This window comes from Meleagris gallopavo, chromosome 24, assembly GCF_000146605.3.
Source record: "Meleagris gallopavo isolate NT-WF06-2002-E0010 breed Aviagen turkey brand Nicholas breeding stock chromosome 24, Turkey_5.1, whole genome shotgun sequence".
Classification (NCBI taxonomy): Eukaryota; Metazoa; Chordata; class Aves; order Galliformes; family Phasianidae; genus Meleagris; species Meleagris gallopavo.
Genome location: NC_015034.2, coordinates 841,673 through 861,836, shown reverse-complemented (window position 1 = coordinate 861,836; position 20,164 = coordinate 841,673). Strand labels below are relative to the sequence as shown.

General features: G+C 43.4%; 1 protein-coding gene across 1 annotated transcript; it reads left to right on the top strand.

The window, feature by feature from the left end:
- Positions 1-6,115: 6,115 nt before the first annotated feature.
- Positions 6,116-14,457, top strand: PPP2R2A (protein phosphatase 2 regulatory subunit Balpha; the record flags this gene model as incomplete). Its single annotated transcript, XM_010723093.3, has 8 exons — positions 6,116-6,397; positions 10,255-10,420; positions 10,766-10,878; positions 11,180-11,357; positions 11,619-11,783; positions 12,403-12,572; positions 13,104-13,195; positions 13,483-14,457. Coding segments are annotated over 8 exons (1,446 nt in total), but the record flags the coding sequence as incomplete, so codon positions are not given.
- Between the last annotated feature and the right edge of the window lie 5,707 nt (positions 14,458-20,164).

The following is a 20,164-nucleotide window of genomic DNA, read 5'->3' as shown; positions in this document are numbered from 1 at the left end:
CTGGAATGCAGCGGGTGTTCTCTCATACTGTCAGTACTAAACAGTGCTCATCATTTGGTTCTCTGCTTTTCCTGGTGTGTGTAGTTGTGTTGGGAGACCTCCGCAGATACACGCATTGTCACTCTCTTTAATCTTGTTATACAGCTTTCCCATTCACTTTGAGATGAACACTTTACTATCTAGCTTCAGATACCTAACAAGCAATAAATTAGGACTCTTGATAAGCATGATAAATAACCCTTGGTTAGAAAGTGCCAAACCATCCACAAGTTATTTCCAGCCACCGAAGGCACGCGAGTTCTGTGCAGATGCTCCTGCTCAGTTCTGGACATGCTGACTTCATCTCTGGGGGTAACCTGGGAAGAAGAGGCACACGCTGCTGTTTGTTGAATGCAGTGTATTATGATGCCTTTGTAGCTCATTATGTTTTTCCATTCCTGTTCTGCCTCCTCAGTTGGAGACTGCTTGAGCTTCCTTGGATTTTAGTAGTAATCCTAAAAGTTGCTTTCTTGAAGTGCTCCCATTCCAGATGGTTTCTGAAGTGTCCTTGGGATGATGAGTTGATGTTTAGTTGGATCAAAAAGAGATTTGACAATAGATAAGGCTGGCAAACTGAGATCACAGCCCGCACACGTGGTCAGCAAGTTGTCTTCTTGCTCCTTAGGACAGAATTGCAACCTGTAAGCAATCTGCTCTGCAGCCGAGATGTTTCAGTGGCTCCTGTGGAAAATTCCCAGGGCAGCACTTGGAGCCACTGGGAAGGTGTATAAACAATGAGGGAGCAGCAAAAGGCATTTCAATACTACAATTCTTTGTTCAGTACTTGGACACATCAGGATATCGCTCCACTTGTGTAAACACCCCGATTTACTGCTGGCTGCTGGGGCAGCAGATCAACGTGATTCCAAAAACTTGCACAGAAACCTTCCAGGTCTGCTGGAATAAAGAGGCTCTTTGTTGGCTGCTGTGATTGACTTGCTGCTGGAGAGTAGGTGACACGTTTTGCCTACCAAGCATGTTCTACAAGCAGAGTTTATAAGTTCATGGTACATTAAAATAGATAGCCTCTTCTGTACTAATAAAATAGCTTTTATTCTATTATTGGAAACAAATTTTTATACAGAATTGTTTTTCAGGCTCACAATGGGCTTTCTGGAAACCGAATCATTGGGTTAAAATATCTTTTGCCTGTTTGAATTGATGAAGCTGTTTCATTGCCTTGTCAACAGTGGAAAAACGTCAGCCAAAAAAAAAATTGCTGATAGTTTTGAACCTGTGATTCTCATTCAGCATTCAGATCCCTTCGTTGAAAAGCACGGAGAGCCCCTGAAGTGTGAGAGCGTTTTTGGTCCCTGCTGATTGCAAACATTGCTCTCCTTTAAAGCGGAGGGAAGCAGCAGCATTTCTGATGCCAGATACGTTTCTTCACCAATTTTAGAACGACGTGTTCTGCCTATTTTCATTTAAACCGGTCATCTTTCATAAGCTTCAGTTTTCAAATCGTCCGAATTGTGTCTGACAGCCCTCCCTTTCTGCGCTGGGTCTTGGAGTCGAGTTATTTGGGAGTTTAAGGACCTTTTACTTCTCAAACCCAGACTGAGCAGTTTCTCTTCTGGCTCTTCAGAAGTGGTTCAGCGTTGGCACGTGAGGGGCTGCGAGCAGAGCAACATTCGTGAGATGCTTATGACACAGATGCAACTTGTGTGCTTCAAGCTGCAGATACATCTACTAGCAGAATGAAATGCGGTAACAAAACAGTCACAGAAGGGAGCATTTCCTAACAGTTGCAGGGTTTGTGCCTTGGTAATCATTGTGCTGTTGGTCCCACCTGAAAACATTTTTAAGACAAGAGGACTTTCTGGCTTGAGATGAAGGCGACCTTGGCTCCCACCTTCTGATACCGTGCAGGATTTCAGTTCTGTTCTTGTCTCATGTGGCCTTATTTTAGTCGGTTTTTGGGCCTTTTTATCTGCTTGTATTTACCCGGTCCCAGTGTAATGCAGCTGCCCCTGAATTCATGTGTTACAGCACTAGGCGTTCATTCCTGTCACTTTCTTGTAAGGTGAGTTGCCCAGAATAGCAGAAGTTGGTGTAACAAATATTGGGTAAAAATTCTGAACTCTAGGGAACAAATCAGGCTTGTATTGAGTGGCTGTTTTCTTCTCAAGACTAATGTAGCAAGAGGTGTCTGCTGCTGCTAAGAACTGCTTGGGGGCTTCTGGCATGGCTCCCTCTGGCACAGTGAGTTGTGAACACTTAGTTTAACCATTACTAGAGCTTGGAGATGAATGTCTTCTGGTTCTCCCACAAACACCTTGTTCAGGTTCCTTTGGTTCCAGGCAAGCTGGAGAGCTTCAGGTTCTTGTCTCCGCATCTCTGAAGGAAAACCTGTGAAGCCACTCCTCCTGAGGCAACAAGTGTTGTCTGCACCTTGTGGTACTCCAGTTTATTGGAGCACTTCAAGTGAAGATGCATCACTGATGCCATACATAAAAAGCTTAGAGCTGGCTGTAAAAATAAAGGTGATGTGCAGAAGAAAAGTAACTTTGGAAGCAGCTGTGAGAAATCAGCTTGTAGGTGCTGCATCAGGGAAGAACACCAGGCTTTGAGCACTCCTGAGAAAGCAGACTCTGTCCTGCTGCTGTGTGATGCCAGGTGACGGACCAGGACCTTCTTACACTTCTGTAGCATGCTTAAACTTGCTGGCTGAGTTGGGCAGTAGTGTGGTTTGCTTCTTGGAAGCAGGAATTGACCTGCACAGTGCTTCTATCTGGGGTCTGTAGCATTTCAGTCAGCGTTGCACAGCATTTTCTATTGGCTGTGTATGTGCCATGGCAGCAGTAATGGGCTTTGGGTCGTGCATATTCTTCCTCTGCTTTCATATGAATGAAAGCCATTATTTTGAAGTATTTAATGGTCTACAGTGATACCAGGAGTGTGAAGGGGAGCCAGATGACAGCTGTGTTCATCCATGCAAAGTTGCAGTTAAGCTCTGTGGTAAGCCCTGAGCTGTCTGTCCTGCATTACCCAAGCAAATAAACTCAGTACAGGTTTGGAGGAGCACTGTAGGGTAAATATACTTTTCTGTCCTGCTTTTTGGTCTTGGTAGAGAGATGTCTTCGTCCTGTGTGCTTGATGCTGTGCTGTAGCATTCCGAAATTGCAGCAGTCAAAGTTGTCGTCCTTCATCCTGGTGTCAGAGATGTCTTAGGATGCCTGGGGGGAGGAGAAACATCCCTCAGCGTTTGGGTACTGCGGACGTACTGGTAACTTCATGGACGTCTCTTAGCATGGGGTGCTGAGGAGCTGCACAGTGTGGGGCTGTGGTTATCAGATAAGGGTGTGGTGGTTTCTTCTCTCTGACAGTCTGGTGTTTGAAGGGGAGGCGTTCGGGTGACAGCAGTGAACGTGGAACGTCTCTTTCCAAAAGCCATTGGTGTTAGCAGTGCAGGGCACCAATGCCTCTGCTCCCTGGGCTGTTTCCCCTTAGAGCTGTTGGTGTAGGGATCGTGTCAGAGCTCCTGGGCAGTGAGCAGCCCTGTGTTTGCGCGACTCCCACCTAGAGACAGCAACAGAAACAGCATCGCAGCAGGGAGGAGGCAGGGGGCAGGCAGTGCTCTGTTCCTGCTCTGCCCGTTGCAGCATCGAAAGACTGAAATCAGCCCTACACGTAATTCATGGGAATTACAGTTGCTGTTGGAAAAGCAAGGGATAACATCGATTTTGTCTGGCAACAAGAGTGTTAATACAGATGAAAATACACAGGCGAATCGGTGCGCTGCGGAAGATGAAATGCTTCCCCTGTCAGTTCTCAAACACTGTTAAATCCACCCAGTTCAACACCAGTGCCTTGATGTCTGTCTTTGAGCAAGGTATGGCAATACGACAGTCCTAACGGTGAGTTACTGGATTTAAAATGCATGATTGGTCGCTTTGCTCTTCAGCGCTGACTTTGGATAAATGTGCATCTGAGCCCTGCTGTGGGGCTGCTGTAAGGCAGCCTTCTGCCTCCTTCCTTGGCACGTTTGTTGTGTCCTTGGAGAAGGAGCAGCCCAGGCTTACAGTAAAGGCACATGGAATTCTGTAGATGTATCTTGAGCTTAGAAAACTACTTTTCCTCTTGCAATTGCTGATAAAAGGAATGCGTTTTTTCTGAACTAAATGCTACATTTGGTCCATGTACTTGCAAATACCTTTTGCGTAGAGCTGATGACGGGAGTCATGTCAGCACTCTGCTTTTGGAGGGCGGGGGATGCGAGCGTTGGAAGTTTGCTGCTGGAGGTTTGTGAGCCTGCAGACAGCAGGAGTTGCACCGACTTGCAGATTGCTGATCTCAAGCCTGGATGGTCTTAAAATAAATGCTAAAGGTGCATTTGAACTTCCAGACTGTTCTTGTATAGATTGTAAGGCTTTCAAACTTCAGGCTTTTGACCTTGCAAAACTTTCTGGTAAATTACATCAAAAAAGAATGTGGTGAGAATGTTCTTAGACGTGTATGCTAGATTTCAAAGACAGTTTTTGTTCTCCTTCCATGTGCATACTTAAATCTGACGATAAAGTGCTGGATTATCAGTTTGAAGACTGGCAGTGTTGTTTCTGAATGCTTTTCAGAATGGTCACAGTTTGTAGACTCGTCTGTATTAAGAGGAGTTATTTTTCCTGATGTAATTGATGGCTCCCTTAAGGTCTCCTCCTGTCAGAGGATCACAGCAAGGAGGTTTGCATTGTGTGCTATAGTCAAAATTAGGTTGGTTTGCACTTTTCTGCTTACTGCCCAGATGTGAAAGGTAGAACTGAATGGCACATCTTCATTTAAGTGCTGTGCAGTCTCAAGTCTTACAGACATGAGAAATCGCTTCTTGTTCACAGGTGTGTGAATGAATGGCCCTGGTAGCAGTAGGCAAAAACAGCGTGCCTCCTGGTGTGCGCTCAGATCAGAAAGTTCAGCCTGTTTGTTGCAGCAATGCCACGTAGTTGTGGCAGTGAAGATGGGCTCCTGTTCGTGCTTTGTGATGTGGCACTGCTGTATGTTAGCAAACACAGCTGAGCTTCGTGCCAGGCTTCTGACTCTGCATCTTTTACCTTGGAGGATTTTGCAGCGGGGTTTGGCCTGCTTGTCTGGGCTGTGTTTGTTGTGCAGCTCCCAGACAGATGCACAGGGTGCTTGGAGCTGCTGTGTAATGCAGTTATTAAAGAGCAGATTGCTGATGTCCTCAGAGGCCACCGCCCGTGTGTTTAAGGCAGCCGGAGAATGATGTAAGTCTCATTTTGTTATTAAATAAGAGGAAAACCTTACGTGTTTCACTTCCTCAACGTGCTGCCTTAAGAGCTGTGAGCTGATGTTTAGCAGCAGCTTGCAGTTTGTAGAGCAGATACTGGACTTCATTTTTTAACTCTAAGACACAGAATGAAGGAACTGAGCAGTGGGGAAGATGGACGCATTGCTGTCTGCCACAGACTGGCATGGATGTGCAGCAGCCTGAATTGCACGTGTAAAAAACCCTGGGTACTTCCTTCTGCAGAAAGCTGGATTTGTTATAGTGCAGTGCAATGGCAGTCTGATGTTGTTCAGAAGATGGCCTGGGTTCTGATTCTGGCATTGGAAGATACTGCGGGGTGTGGGTGTGTTTGAGAGCTGGGAGGTTGTCCTTAACCCTTCTGTCTTTTTGCCTCACAAACAGGATGAATTCAGTGTTAGATACGACTTCTTTTGTCTCTGTATATCTGCCATTTAATTTTAGCACTCTGTGTAAAAACAGGTGGTAATGTAAAGCTTGCTCATCCAGAAGAGCTATTCGGGTTTTTGAGTCATTGTGTTAAACTTGGATCCTGCTCTGGCTGTTTGTCCCACATCCTTGCATTCCTTACATGCCCAGGTCTGACTGTCCCCACCCTGGCAGCTTTTCCGTGCTCCCAGCAAGGCAGCCGTGCTGTCAGATGGGTGCTGCTCCTGTCCCCTGCCTTGATGAGAGTGGAGGAGATGTAGCAAGACAGGTATTGCTACAGATTCTCACTGGTGTTGCAGTACTGAAAACCTGTTTCTATGCTTAGTTACTTTCCTAACAGAAAAACAGTTCTGAGAAGTAACTACACAAATCCTGAACTCTCACTGATCTGGTTTCAAATGCAGAACTTCTCCAAACAGCTTCTGTGCGTTCCAAGGAGCTCCTCGTTGTATTTCGTACCTCAGTTGCTTTATTCACGTAGACTGCTGTTGTTTTTTTTACCTATCATCACAGCTTTCTTCACCGCTTGGGCGCAGAGGTGTGATTAACCTGTGGGCTTTGTTTTCCTACGCAGCGGATATAATTTCTACGGTAGAATTTAACCATTCTGGAGAGCTGTTAGCAACAGGAGACAAAGGAGGGCGAGTCGTCATCTTTCAACAGGAGCAGGAGGTGAGTGCTTAATTAAAGTAGATGTCACGTTTACCTCTGTTCCCATTCGCTCTTTTAAAGGAAAGGTGTGTGCTTTTATAGCTGCCTCGTGGACAGCGTGTGTTTGTGTAATAAACGATGATGAAATTTAAAGGAATTACTGAAAGCTGAGACAGTGTTAGCAATGAGTTGAATTTTAAGAGTGTGGCCTTCAGCTGTAGTGTAGACGCTGTTAAAAAGGAAGGGGAGGACCCAAGGTGAAGACCCCAGGGAGGCTGAAATTCATCGCCTTACAGAGCGCTGCTTGGCTGCGATTATTTCAGATTTCACTGTAGTTGGGGAAATAAAAATTGCCCTTAAATGTATTTGTAGCTGTGGCCTAAGATGTCCTTTTCTGCTTTGATATCAATCAGGTAAAATAGTTGAAGGTTCTGTCAACACTCATTTCTTACCAAGACCTAGGATTTCGTGCAGTTAAAGTGTATCTCATGCAAGTCTTTGTGCCAGAGGGAGTTTTCCTTTAAAACTGTTTGGCTGCATCCCTCGTGCTGCTGTGGAACTGGAGGTATTTTTTCCTGTGTCTGCAGTAATTCTGTTCACATCTGAAGCTGGCTGTTGAACTGACCAGCTGCTCTCTTTGATGCAGAACGGTGTTTGTTGGTAGTGTTTCGTGTATGGAAAGTACAGCCATGGGAAACATGGAAGGAAAGCAGGCTTTAGTTTGACTCCTAGTTGATCTTATAAACGCCAGTACTTAACAGATGTTCTCCCCTCAGAAGGTGTTTGTGGGTGGGTCTGTATTATTCTTTCTGAATATAAACAGTATGGGTTGCTGCACTCAGCGCATTTACTTCTGTTTTTGAGCTGTAAATATACTGAGTACAGCTTTTTGTCCCCCTGTGAGATACGCTTTCTCTGATGCTCCCCATCTCTGCATCAGGTACAGAACTCCTCCATCTCCTCTTTTAGAGTGTGAGCTTGTTTCTTCACACGTACTTGCCAATGTTCCTGCACAAGCACTCTGTTTCTCCAAGGCCTGAGTTAGAAAGTAGTGTCCAGCACAGACATGCTTCTATTTCTCAGCAAAGTAATGCAAAATCTATTTGTTATTATCTGATCTTCAGAGAAAACAGCTCACTAAATCTCTGGCATCTCTCTGATACTGGAAGTTAGTGTTCAAATAAGCAGTCAGTATTTGCATGGGAGCAATAATAAGGTTTGTTATTAGCCTACCTGACAAAGCAATCTGCTTTTATTAAGAGAGATGACTAAATATTTTTCCTCTACTTATTATTTTAGTGTGGAAGTGTTAGGATGCAGGCTTGAAGCAAGATCTTGTGTTGCCAAGTTTACGCAGTGCGCAGCTGAGCAATACTAAAATCAGAGATGAAAAAAACCTGCTAAAAACGGAATCCATCTAGTTATGTCTTGTATGTGACAGATGACATTTTAAGGAGAATCGAAAACAAATGGGTGGGAGATGAAAACAAAAAAGCCAACAACACCCCAACACAGAATCAACCAAGCAAAAGCTCTTGTGGTGCAGGGAGCCGTAAGAGCTGTAACCTAACTGCTTCACACTGCAGAAGTAAGGGTTTGTTTCCATTTTATACTTGTTCTTTTGGAGTTCTACTGACAACTCCTGTGATGCCAGGGAAGGGTCCCCACTCTTATCTTAAAAGTGGGAAAGCTGAGATGAAGTGTTTGATTTGAAGTCCGTAGGTAGAAGTCGACCTGATGAGAATTTACTGAAGGGGAAGAGAAGGCGGCGCTTGGAGAAAGGCACTCTGCCATCCGTGCTGGTACTTCTTTCATCGTTGTTTCATGCAATTACAGTTTAAAACCACAGTTCCCCAGCGTGAGTTGCTCTCTGCTGCAGGTATGCAGGCGGTTGGAGCGCAGTGACTAAATCTCGTTGGTCACTTGGTGCCATCTAGTGGGGCCCTCCTGGCTGACCAACCTCTAAGCTTTGGCCAGAGCTCGTGACGAATGTGGCACGTGGTTTCCTTATCCACTGCTTTGCAGGCAGGCATAAACTCGTGGGGTTTCAGTTTGCTCGTGTACTTCACAGATTCTTTTACTTGAAGGTACATTAAGGCTAATTTATTAGCTGACTGGCCAGGGCAAGTTGTGTCTAAGACTGCCCACAAGACTGTGGCTTTAAGTCTTTTGGTTGGGTTTAAGCAGCAGCTCTCACCAGACTGCATTACGAGCCATGCATACAGGAAGGCAGCCCCTGGAAGCACAAGCTCTTGAGTTTCTCAGCCTTGTGCAACTTCACCCACTGCTGAGCTGCTGCCATCTCTGGGCTGGAACGTGGCAGCCCTTCTTGTAGTGAAGCAAGCGACTTTACATAACTCAGAGGCAGGAAATGAATGCTGAATCTCATTGAAACTGAAGGCGGAATTCGCGTAGGCAGCCTGCAGTTGCCAAAATTGGAATTTCACATAAGGCACTTGGGCCAACACCTTCTTGTTTTGATTTTTAAGAGTGCCATGAGACGATCTGTTGGTTTAAATTTTGCTTTTAAATCCCAAGGATGGATTTCATGTATTGCTGATCCTACATGTTCTAGTTCTGTAGAGTTTTAATGCAAGTATGTCTGAGAGTAAATCAGTGTGGTAAGTGTGGGATGGAAGAAAAGGTCACTGAATCGTGGCCAGCATCTCCTAAAGCTCAGTAGGTTGACTTTAGAAGTTGCCCATTGAATGCAGTGACCCTGCTTCATTCGTTAGGTATAACTGAAACTTGAAACAAAGTTTCTTCTCTTCTCTAGGGTGGAAGGCCAGTGTAATTGATAGGTGTGGTACAATATTCTAGTGCCAAGTCCTACTTCTGAGGCATTTTTGCCATTTTTTTCTTCTCCCCCCATAAGCATACTGGAAAAATAAGAATTCCTGCCAACCATTTTAGGTAGGGGTGTGAAGTGAAACAACACTGCAAGGAATATGACAAATGTGGACTAGCTGGGATCTTATGGAGAAGCATTTTTGTGCCATGTTAAGGGACTGAATGAACGGGTGGACATGAGATGCACAGGGAAATGAAGTCTGTAGTCAAGAACATCTCAGAGGAAAGGCATCTGATGGTGCAGCCTCTTGAAAGGGGTGGAACAGGAAGGATTCCAGTTCTGTCACGCACTGGAGGAAATGTTGGGTTCCATTCCTGCAGTGCAGTATTAGAGCTAGAAGGCCCCTGTCTGAAACACAGCTTTTAGAAAGATGAGGGATTTTTTTCAAGTTTGGCGACCTCTCAGTGCCCCAAGCAGTCCCTCCATCCTTAGCAGGCAGCTGCAGCTGGGACTGGGACTAGCAAAGATGGATTCATGAGAGAGGTTTTGTTGGTTTTTTTTTCCTTCAGAATGAGGAGGGAGGAAAAACTTCTTAAAACAGTTGAAAACTCTTCAGGGAGTGTGGACGTTGTTCATCAGAATAGCAGAGCTGCTTGGAGAGGTGAGATGTAGGAATGCTGTGGTGCCAAACAAGCTGAATGTGGCGCTGGATGGATTTGCCTTCCAGGTGCTGTGTTTCTCGTGAGGAAAATCTCCTCCGTAAACAAAAGGTGGGAAAACTAGTGATGAGGGAGTGGTAGACTTCTTGTCTTTAATCCAATGAAAACTGAAGCTCTTGCAGTAGAGATGATCCTTCTTTAGTCTGATCTGCAGGCTTGTTAAAATAAGGTGAACTTTACACCAAAGGATCCTTGCAGCAAATCTGATGTGGGCAGTGGTGGAGTGTAGAAATCTCATCCAGCTTTTGTGTTAATTAGCAGTGGGCCTGTGTGCTGCTGCCTAAATATCTAGTTCTGGCTTCTCTCTGCAGCCTTGCAAAGCATTCTGTACATTGCATACCTATTTGATCATTTAATTCTCTTTTTAGAACAAAACCCAGTCTCACAGTAGGGGAGAATACAATGTTTACAGTACCTTTCAAAGCCATGAACCAGAGTTTGACTACTTGAAAAGTTTAGAAATTGAAGAGAAGATCAACAAAATTAGGTGGTTACCCCAGAAAAATGCTGCTCAATTTTTATTGTCTACAAACGGTAAGTGATGATTTAATATTCATTCTGCATGACCTGTTGTTGCATGGGCTGGCTGTTGGGGTGTGAACTGTGTGAGTTCTTCCATTAGTCATTCATAACAAGCAAAAAAAACTTGCTCTAACTTTCTTAAAAGAACAAACTGTGGAGGAGGTCTTTTTAATGCTTCTTATCCTGTCTTTTTTTTCTTTGCGTAATTTTGAGATGAAGCAAAATTTATATCTAAATGAGTTCCTTATCTCCAAGTATTTTTGTCTTGTTTGAAGGCTTTGTGTTAAAGAGCGTCAGCCGTGAAGGCTGGTGTCGTTGCTAGAGCCTTGATTTGCAACTGTGGCTGTTTTATTCCAGATAAAACAATAAAGTTATGGAAAATCAGTGAAAGGGACAAAAGACCAGAGGGCTATAACTTAAAGGAAGAGGATGGGCGGTATAGGGATCCTACTACAGTTACAACACTACGGGTGAGTGGTTTCCTCCATGGACTGGCCATCACTGTTTCCATCTGAGGGCAGGCGAACACGCATTGGAGAGGTGCTCTCTTTCCTGAGCTCATGTGAGCCTTGTGATGGGGACTCACTCCCTCAGCTGCGTTCACATTTTCTGTGATGCTCTGGGTGTTGTCTGCTGGAACTCTGTTTCTGTGCCTGCTGTTTTGCAGGGATATTTACTTAGATAACTTAACGAGCCTTGGTGTATTGCAGGACTGTGCTAATGTCTATAGTACGTTTACGATTCGAACTTGCATTGCTGTGTGTTTTGCAGGTGCCAGTATTTAGGCCCATGGACCTCATGGTTGAAGCTAGTCCACGAAGAATATTTGCCAATGCTCACACGTACCACATCAATTCCATCTCCATTAATAGTGATTATGAAACGTACCTGTCTGCAGATGACCTGCGGATTAATTTGTGGCACCTAGAAATTACAGACAGAAGTTTTAGTATCTTTTTTGCATTGTTTTGTATGGCATATGTATAAAAAAAGCTTTTCTATTTCATGAGAAGTGTTTGTGTAGCATGGCTTTGGCTTTGAAGCGTTGCTCTGCTTCCAGATTTCAAGCACAGTCTTCCTTTTGTATTTTTGTTGGCTTGTGTTAATTCTGCTTGGCTATTTCAGATGTGTTTTGATGAATTGTTGAATACCTTTAAACTAGAAAATATGTTGTGGAAACTGGAGGAAATTCCTTAACAAAATGGTTTAGATATTGTAGATATTAAGCCTGCCAACATGGAGGAGCTGACGGAGGTGATAACAGCTGCGGAGTTCCACCCAAACAGCTGTAATACGTTTGTATACAGCAGCAGTAAAGGAACGATTCGTCTCTGTGATATGAGAGCATCAGCACTCTGTGACAGGCATTCGAAATGTAAGTTCTGGCCTGTGGTGTTCATCGTTTGTGGACTCTGGTATCGTGCTGCTAGGTGAAACTGAGCACTCAGTAAGCACGTATTAAACTGCTAAGCAGTGAATAGTGTTAAAATACTGAGTAGTAAATCGTGTGTGACGCATCTTTAGATGGGGTTGCTGTAGTTGCTGTAGTATGTTCAGTAGATCTAAAACCAAAAATCTAAATGAGTCTTAAAATTAGATTTCCTATTTGGTAGAATTAAAGTCGTGAATAAAAAGCAGCTTAAGGTGGGAGTCTGCCCAGACAGCAGGGCTAGGAATGACCTCTGTAGACTTGATGAGTATTGGAGCTGCAGAATTGTTTGTTCTGCACCTGAATCCAGAAATCTCACGTTGTGAATGAAGCCTTCAAATACTACCAGACAGTTGGCTTATTTAGAAGTTAACCTCGATTTGCAATGGCAATAAAGCATTTCAGAGAGTTTCCAAAATATGGCAGTGAGATGAAACCTTTGAAAGAGTTTCATAAGGTATTATAGTCCAACGTGGTGTGCTTAAAAAAAAAAACACCTAATTTGAGTGCATTCTGGGAGAGAGAGAAGCTTACCTCTTGAAATGCCTGCTTTATTTCCTTGCAGTGTTTGAAGAACCAGAAGATCCTAGCAACAGATCGTTTTTCTCTGAAATCATCTCTTCCATATCTGATGTCAAATTTAGCCATAGTGGTCGTTACATGATGACTAGAGATTATCTGTCAGTGAAGATCTGGGATTTAAATATGGAGAACAGACCTGTGGAAACATACCAGGTATTTGGTTGAAACACTGGTGGACACTTGATGGTCTTACTACTAGTCCTGATGCAGCTGTTAGATGTGTCTGTAAGTGACTGGCCAGACAGAGCGTCAGTGAGGTGAGTGGGTTCCACACGTGCTAAAGGACTTTGCTGTTTGCAGGCTGATGGCAGAACCTCAAACTGTGTTTTGGTGTGAAAGTCTTCCTCTTATACAGTGGAAATGCAGGAAGGGAAATTTCCAGCTGTGAGATAGCTCGTCTCTTTTAGTCTTCAGTTGATTTCATAGTGTCCTGTTACCTCCTGGAGTACATGGAGGTAAAACCTCTGCTTTGTAGAACAGGTTTTCAGCTAGCACTGACACTTGCTGAATTTCCAAGCTATCTTATAAGAAAACTTTTGAAGGGATCCTTTTCATCATCTGTAGGAAGGTGATGGGTCACCAAAACAGGACTTCTAGGAAGCAGCCAGGTTTGCCAGACACTGTTCTAGAGGTTATTTTACAGGCTTGTCATGCTCAGTGTTGATTGTTTTAACTCTTTCGCAGGTGCATGAATACCTCAGAAGTAAACTTTGTTCACTGTATGAAAACGATTGCATTTTTGACAAATTTGAATGCTGCTGGAATGGATCAGACAGGTAAGTTGAATGCTCCTCTGTATGCATGTAAGGCTTTTCCAAGTTGTTATCGAAACAGGCAGACAGCCTGAAGCCTCAAATGTATTTGCTTTTATTCCTGGACTGGGTTGGGTGCTATTCTTGTAATTACTGTCCACGTACTTGAGATAAAGAGACTGTAACATATGTGTGTTAGCTTTTAATTAGCTGACCCGTAGCGCTGGATTATTGGAATGGCCTTAGTTAAACAGATGTAGAATTGGAATGATGTTCAATTGAACCTTTCCTTCTGTCCACCTTCTCTGCAGCATTGTCATGACAGGATCTTACAACAACTTCTTCAGAATGTTTGACAGAAACACAAAACGTGACATCACCTTAGAGGCGTCGCGGGAAAACAACAAACCCCGCACGGTTCTGAAGCCACGCAAAGTGTGTGCGAGTGGTAAGAGAAAGAAGGATGAAATTAGTGTTGACAGCTTAGACTTCAACAAGAAGATTCTACACACGGCCTGGCATCCTAAGGAAAACATCATTGCTGTAGCTACTACAAACAACTTGTATATATTTCAAGACAAAATGAATTAGGGTTGGCATTCCTAACTGAAGAGTCCACTTCCTGCATAGTTGAAATAGTTGAATCTAGCATTTGTACCTGTAAACGAAAGAGAATGAGAGGTCCATTATGGCACCCCTTTCCAGTGTTTAAAATGTGCCATATGACAACACACTTTTATAGCTACATGGAGAAAGCTCTGCTGATGTGTCGCTGAGCTCTCCATGTCTGCTAGCCATTTAGGTGAGGATAGGGCACTTTTTAATTTAAATGACTACTTGCACCATCTTGCCTAATGGACTAGATTGGACTGTATCAACATCGGTTTACTCCACTTTTTATGCCTTCCATTGTGATGACGTCAAACACAGGGAAAGCCTTCAATCATGCTATGGGATTTAATTGTGTAACCTCATTACTGTATCATTTGTGGCCCCTTTTTTTATTAAATACAGCTCATTCTTGCTGTGGCTTGTAGCATTCCTCCTTCTGGCTTCCTGGACTCCCCCTTTCCCTTTCATCCCCCTCCACCTCGCCCTGGTGGTGGTGTATAGAGGAAAAAAAACAAAAAACACAAAATAAAGCACATGAGATGGGTCCGTTTGGGGTCAGTGGTAAAGGGGGTCTGTGTTGCAACAAATGTTTTAATAAACAGTTGACTGTAATCACTCCTTGCCGTGTCTGGCACCAAAAAAAAAAGAAGAGAAAATAAGGAGAAAAAAAAAAACTACTGAATAAAAGTGACAAAGAATGGAGAATCTGTTTTCTTTTTTTAATCTACCTCTTTATACAAATACTCTGTGTTTTACCTTAGATGCATGAAAATAAAATGATGTTTTTTGTAATGATTTTAACCAGTATTAATTATTTTTAATGGGAATGAAGAGAGGGAGGGATTTCACAAGTATCTGCATTCATTCATGAATGACAATAATACCAGCCTTAGGATGTGTTGACCACTTTCATTTCAAAATCATGAACTCCTGTCAGATTTGCCATTATCTGAACAGACCAGGTACTGTTCCAGTATCCTTAAAAGCTCTTTTTTCTTAAACTATTGCTTAAGCTGGAACAGGAATAGAATTTGCAGGTTTAAAATCTACACTACGGGACTCACTTTTAATGTTTCGTTTCACCCTGGTTTCTTTAATGCCTTGTTTTAGGATACAATACCTTTAATGCCTTGTTTAGAGTACAAAGTCCCCTGTGGTTTTTTAACGAGTTGTTTGAATTCTTGTCTAGCAGTATGATGTTATGTAGTTCAAAATAACAAGTGATGACATAGATAACTACTACACTGCATTCTGAGATGCTCTATTTTCTGTATTTTATTGCTATCAGTAACTGAGTGGAAATGTAGTTTTACCATGCAAGTGTTTCTTCTGGCTTTTGGCTTTGCAATGTTATTGCACTTACAGAAATGTTAAATGGTGCAATGATCAGAAAATATGTGGAGTACAGAAGCTGCATGAAATAAGTGTTCATAGCTATTTGAGAGATTTAAACTCTTCAGCAAATAAGGCTTATCCAAAGATGAACTAGATACTGATGCTTTATAAGGCTCATGAGTTTTTACCTCCAGATATTTTTGCTAATTGTGCTTTTAGGTTTACTCTTCCTTCAGGGAGGTGTTCAGAATGAAGCTTAAAGTCGTAGTGAACTCACCTTGACTTGGAGGACTTTCACTTTTCAGTTACCTAGATTTAAATTTTTCTATGGCTTAGTTATAGGTGGTTATGATAATGCCTCTATTATTTGATCAACTAAGATACTGTTTCTGCTGTAAAATTATGGCTGAGTTAGAGATTGTTAACAAGACTGCACTTGCAACCATACTTTAGTTTAAGTCCTTGTGCAGAGGTTTGAAAATGTAAAGATTGTAATATTAGATCTGGTTCTCTTAAATACAGTATTTGTCTTGTAACATGCATGCCTGACCATGAGCCTTTGTAAGGATTTTACCATATTCCACCTGTTAGCCTTGTTTTTTTTGTTTTCTTTTTAACAAAGAATAACAGCCCCAGGAACAGCAGCTGTTTTCCAGTGGGTGAATAATACTTGCTAGCAGTTGAAGAAACATGTTGGTTGTCGTCCATAGAGGTGTTTCACGGGATCAGGCCCAACATTTGTTTGTTACCTTATCACGAGAGCAAAGAGAAAATCAGGCACTGCTTCAGCAACAGAGCTGGTAAAAATTCATCTCCGTTTTCGCATAGAAGGTTTAATTGTTATTTTGGGAGTATTGAGGTTTGCGAGAGCAAGATTGCTGCTTTTACTTGTGTGTCTGTATATCCTGAATGATGCACTGAATACATGAAAAGCTGCACAGACAGAACTGAACACGTAGGTTTCTCGTAGATGGAAGTGCAGCCTTCTAGCAATACTACACTCAAGCAGAACTGCCTCTTGGACCTCAGCTGTGCTTGTTGGGTTTCAGGAATTTTAAGGCTAGTCTTGGGAAATACTTTTGCTTTCAGCAGTAGCGGTGATCTCTGGCATGTCGCTTGAGGTTTAACCTGTCCTCAACAAAACCAGCTACTGACTTTGGTGTCATGCTATCCAACTAGATACTTCTCTAAAAACACTGTCCATTGACATATGCTGTAAATCTTATATTTTATTAATAAAAGTATGCATAGAATACATCTTGTCAGGTTGCTTTTTATCTTTCTTCCCATCCCTTTTCTCTACTTACAGGCGTTTTGAAATTACTCATCCTTCTTGCTGCACGTTGAGTATTACCCCTCTTGCTAGGTTCTGTGGTGTTATTTCTGGGCCTTAGCCCGGAGAGCTTGCCAGACAGGGTGGGTGGCTGTTAAGGCAATCCTGCCCTCCTCCATCATGTACGGTTAGAGGAAAGCAGCTGCTTCGTTCTAGTGCTCTCCCTCGCTTCCCAGTACAACCTGTGCAGCTGTTCAGCCCTTAAATTCTGAACCAAACCCTTCCCTAGGGTCTGTCTTGAAGGCTTTGATACTGCCAGATCACTTACAACTGCACTTAGGTGGTTAATATTTGCGGAATGGCAACCACACTTCAGACCACAGTGATACTGCCAGCAATTAATGTGCAGCCTATTGTTACCTGCCTGCTACAGGGCTGCGGTGCAGGCTGAAGTCCCTTTGCTGCTTTTCTGGTGAGGAGTAGCTAAGCCATCAAATGTGTTGATTGTGGCAGCATCCTACTCTGTGCTCAGGGTTCTGTTGGGGCAGGGCTGTAGTTTCCACTCAGTTGTCCCAAATTTAAATACATTTATCTTTTTCTCAGCTTACCTTGGAAATGCTGGTGTTGGTGAGCAGAAACTGGTAGCTTTGTCCCCCTGGGGAGAGGCTGCTGCCTGTTGGAAGGCTGATTTATCGTTACTGCTCTGGAATTGGGCGGTCATAGGGGTGACATAGCAAGAAGCAGTAATTTCCTGTGTGCTGGATTTCGTGTCTTCGTTTCTTCATCTCTGGCATTCCCACCATAACTTCTGACTTAGACTGAGCAGTAGGAGGTGTTTCCTTTTGCCCTTTCCCATATAATTAGCAGTTGTAAGTTGAACTATTGATGTAGAGAGTTGAGGTGGGGAGAGGTGTGCTGGGACCGAGGTTGCTGTTAATGACTACCGGTGTCTTGAATAGTTTCTATTGTTCGCTCACAGCAAATGCCTTATTTAACCTGGTATAGAAGGTTTGGGTTTGTAGAGAAAGGACTTAACGGTAGAAGTCACAGTAGTGGCTGGAATAGAAACAGCAGGCATTTCTTTCTAGTGTGATGCAGCTCAGAGCCAAGAAGCGGCCTGGATTTTCTGTATGGCCTACCTTTGAATTCTAACAACCTCTGCTTTTTGCAAACAATACATCTATTTTTCTTTCACAAGAAAAAGCAGGTGCTTCTATATTGGTCTCCTCCACTAGGAGGCAAAATGTTGCTGAAGAAGTGGGTGGACAAAAAACACCTTGGAGCAGTGAGCATAAAACTGCCATTAGTTTGGCAGCTCTTGAGAGATGATCAGGTAGCTTGTTATGTGTTTGACTTGAGTTGACTGATAGGCTTTCTATAAGAAAAACCTTTTTCTTGCACAAAAGGCCTTCCCCAGAAGTTTACAGCCTCTGTTCCTCTTCTGTGATCACGTGGCTTTTTGTCCCTCCGCCTTAGCTATTGTCATAGCATTTTCCATCTGAGGATTCAATTACTTTATAAGCATGAATTAAGTCATTCAGCTGCCTTAGGGAACCTGTGTAGTGGTTAGAGAACAGGTCTGAAAGTCAGGACTTCTGAATGCTATTTCTGGCTCTGCATTGACTCACTCTGTAATCTCGATTAATTTGTCTGACTCAGAAATTTTAATAGTCCCACTTTGCTGATAAATATTCATGCCATGAGCATTATGGCAAACACTTCCTGGATGATGGAGATGACAAATGATGCTTGATGTTAGCCTGGGATTGTTAGGATTGCAAAGTGGGATGGGGCTCTGTTCAGCATCATAAGCAGCTTGTTTTTCTGATTCTAATCTAGAACACATCTGTGGGCCTTCTACCTGTGAAGGGATGTTTTATTAGAACGTCTAAATTGCTGCTGTCTTTTCATAACACACAGCGAATTCTGTACCAGTGATAACCGAGGGGCATCCAGATTTTTGACAAGATCAGACATTTGGTATGGACCTGTGAGCACATACTGTCAGTTTGGTAGGAAAGATCAGTGTCACGTAAGGCAGATTTATAATGTCCACACATCACTATTTGGATGCTAGGCAGCATAGCATAGATGAGAAAACGAAGAAAAATATTTGCTAATGATAATCTAGGATGGAATAACTCTGACAGTTGTACACACCCTAGTCCTGATAAAGTCCTGATAAAAAGTCATCTTTTTTGCTGAGTAATGAGGAGATAAAGGAAAACATTAATGCAAATAGGTCTGTCTGAATTTGTTTCAGTTTCTGATAGCAATAGTGGCACTATCACACAAAACAGTGATCCCCTGCCCCTATTTATATCCTCAAGGCTGCTTGGATTGGTTTTGTGTGAAGGCCTCCATTAGAGCTGTTAGGAAGTAGAACGCTGTATGTATTTGTGTGGGATGGGATTGGTTACAGAGTTCCATCAGAGATACTTTAGGCCTCAAAACAGACATTGGAGTTTGGGTGATATCACATGGAATGAAGGTAGTAAAACTGATTTATTGAGAAATGAAGGCAAGCTAAATCGTCTGTAGTGAAGTTAGTCTTGCTGGATCATTCCCCAAGAGTCTCCATGAAAAAGGAGATTGGAAGCAGAATGATCCTTGTAAAAGTTCTGCTATCTGCAATACAAAGTATCTGTGGGAACTGGCTCTGCCTTCAGGCATTTATACACTTGATCTTCAAGATGATGTTGACTGTTATCTTAAAAGTCAAATGTTTTAGAAGAACCTCATGTTCTATATATGGCTGTTTCATATTAGCTACTTAGAATACGTGATTGATGCAGAAGCTACTCTGAAGAAATCTCAGCAAGGTAAGGTACGTGTTGGCACCTGTATTTCACTGCATTTTAAGTATTTCATTGCATTTTCAGGTCTGTTTTCCCTGGAAATTCAGTGTTATTCTTGTTCACAGTACAGCAGTAGGTGCATAAGTAGCCTGAGGTTATTTCTCATTTTCATATTGAGAGAAAATGGGTGCAGACAATTTCACTTTTTATAGCTAAGAACAAGTCCAGTTTTGTTACATAGGTGCCCTCTTCTCTCTTAACTCTGCCACTATTTAAGTAAACTGCTGCACTTTGCTGACTTAGGCTAAGTCTTAGAGGTTTATTTGGCCAAAGTCTTAAAAGTTCAGTTAATTAATACTGGGAGACCTAATTATGTTTTGTAGGGCTACTAGTTTTGTTGGCTTTAAATTATTTGAGGCAAAATCAAGATGGCTGAGCAGGGGGAGAGGTTTTGGAGAATGACGCTTTGGCTGCACGGGTTCGACTGCTTCCCTCACAGCAGCTGAGCCCGGGGAGGAGGACGCACTGCGTTCTTCATGGACAGGCGGCACAGCTGGACCCTGGGTGGCTGAAGTGGTGTAGGCCGACATTGTTGGGCTGTGAATGGTAGAACGGGATCCAGGAAGGCTTGGAATAGAGGGAAATGCGATTGCTTCTCTCTGTTAAGGATCAGTGAGGAGCAGACGCCGTGGGGACTCGTTTCACAGTTACTCTGTGTCTGAGGCTCTGCTCCCCCACCTCACGCTTCGCGCCTTTCCCCTCACGGTCCGCTCTTCCCGCCCACCCAGGGCGTACGCGCACTCATCCGCAGGCGCGGCGCTCCGATTGCGAAGCGGCGCATGCGCGGGGCGGCGGTAGCGGGACGTGCGCAAGCACAGAGGGCGCCATGCTGCGCGGCACGCGCCTCGGGGCGGGCGGCGCGTGCGCAGCGGCGGAGGGTGGGAACGGCGCAGCTCGCGCACGCGCAGAGCGAGG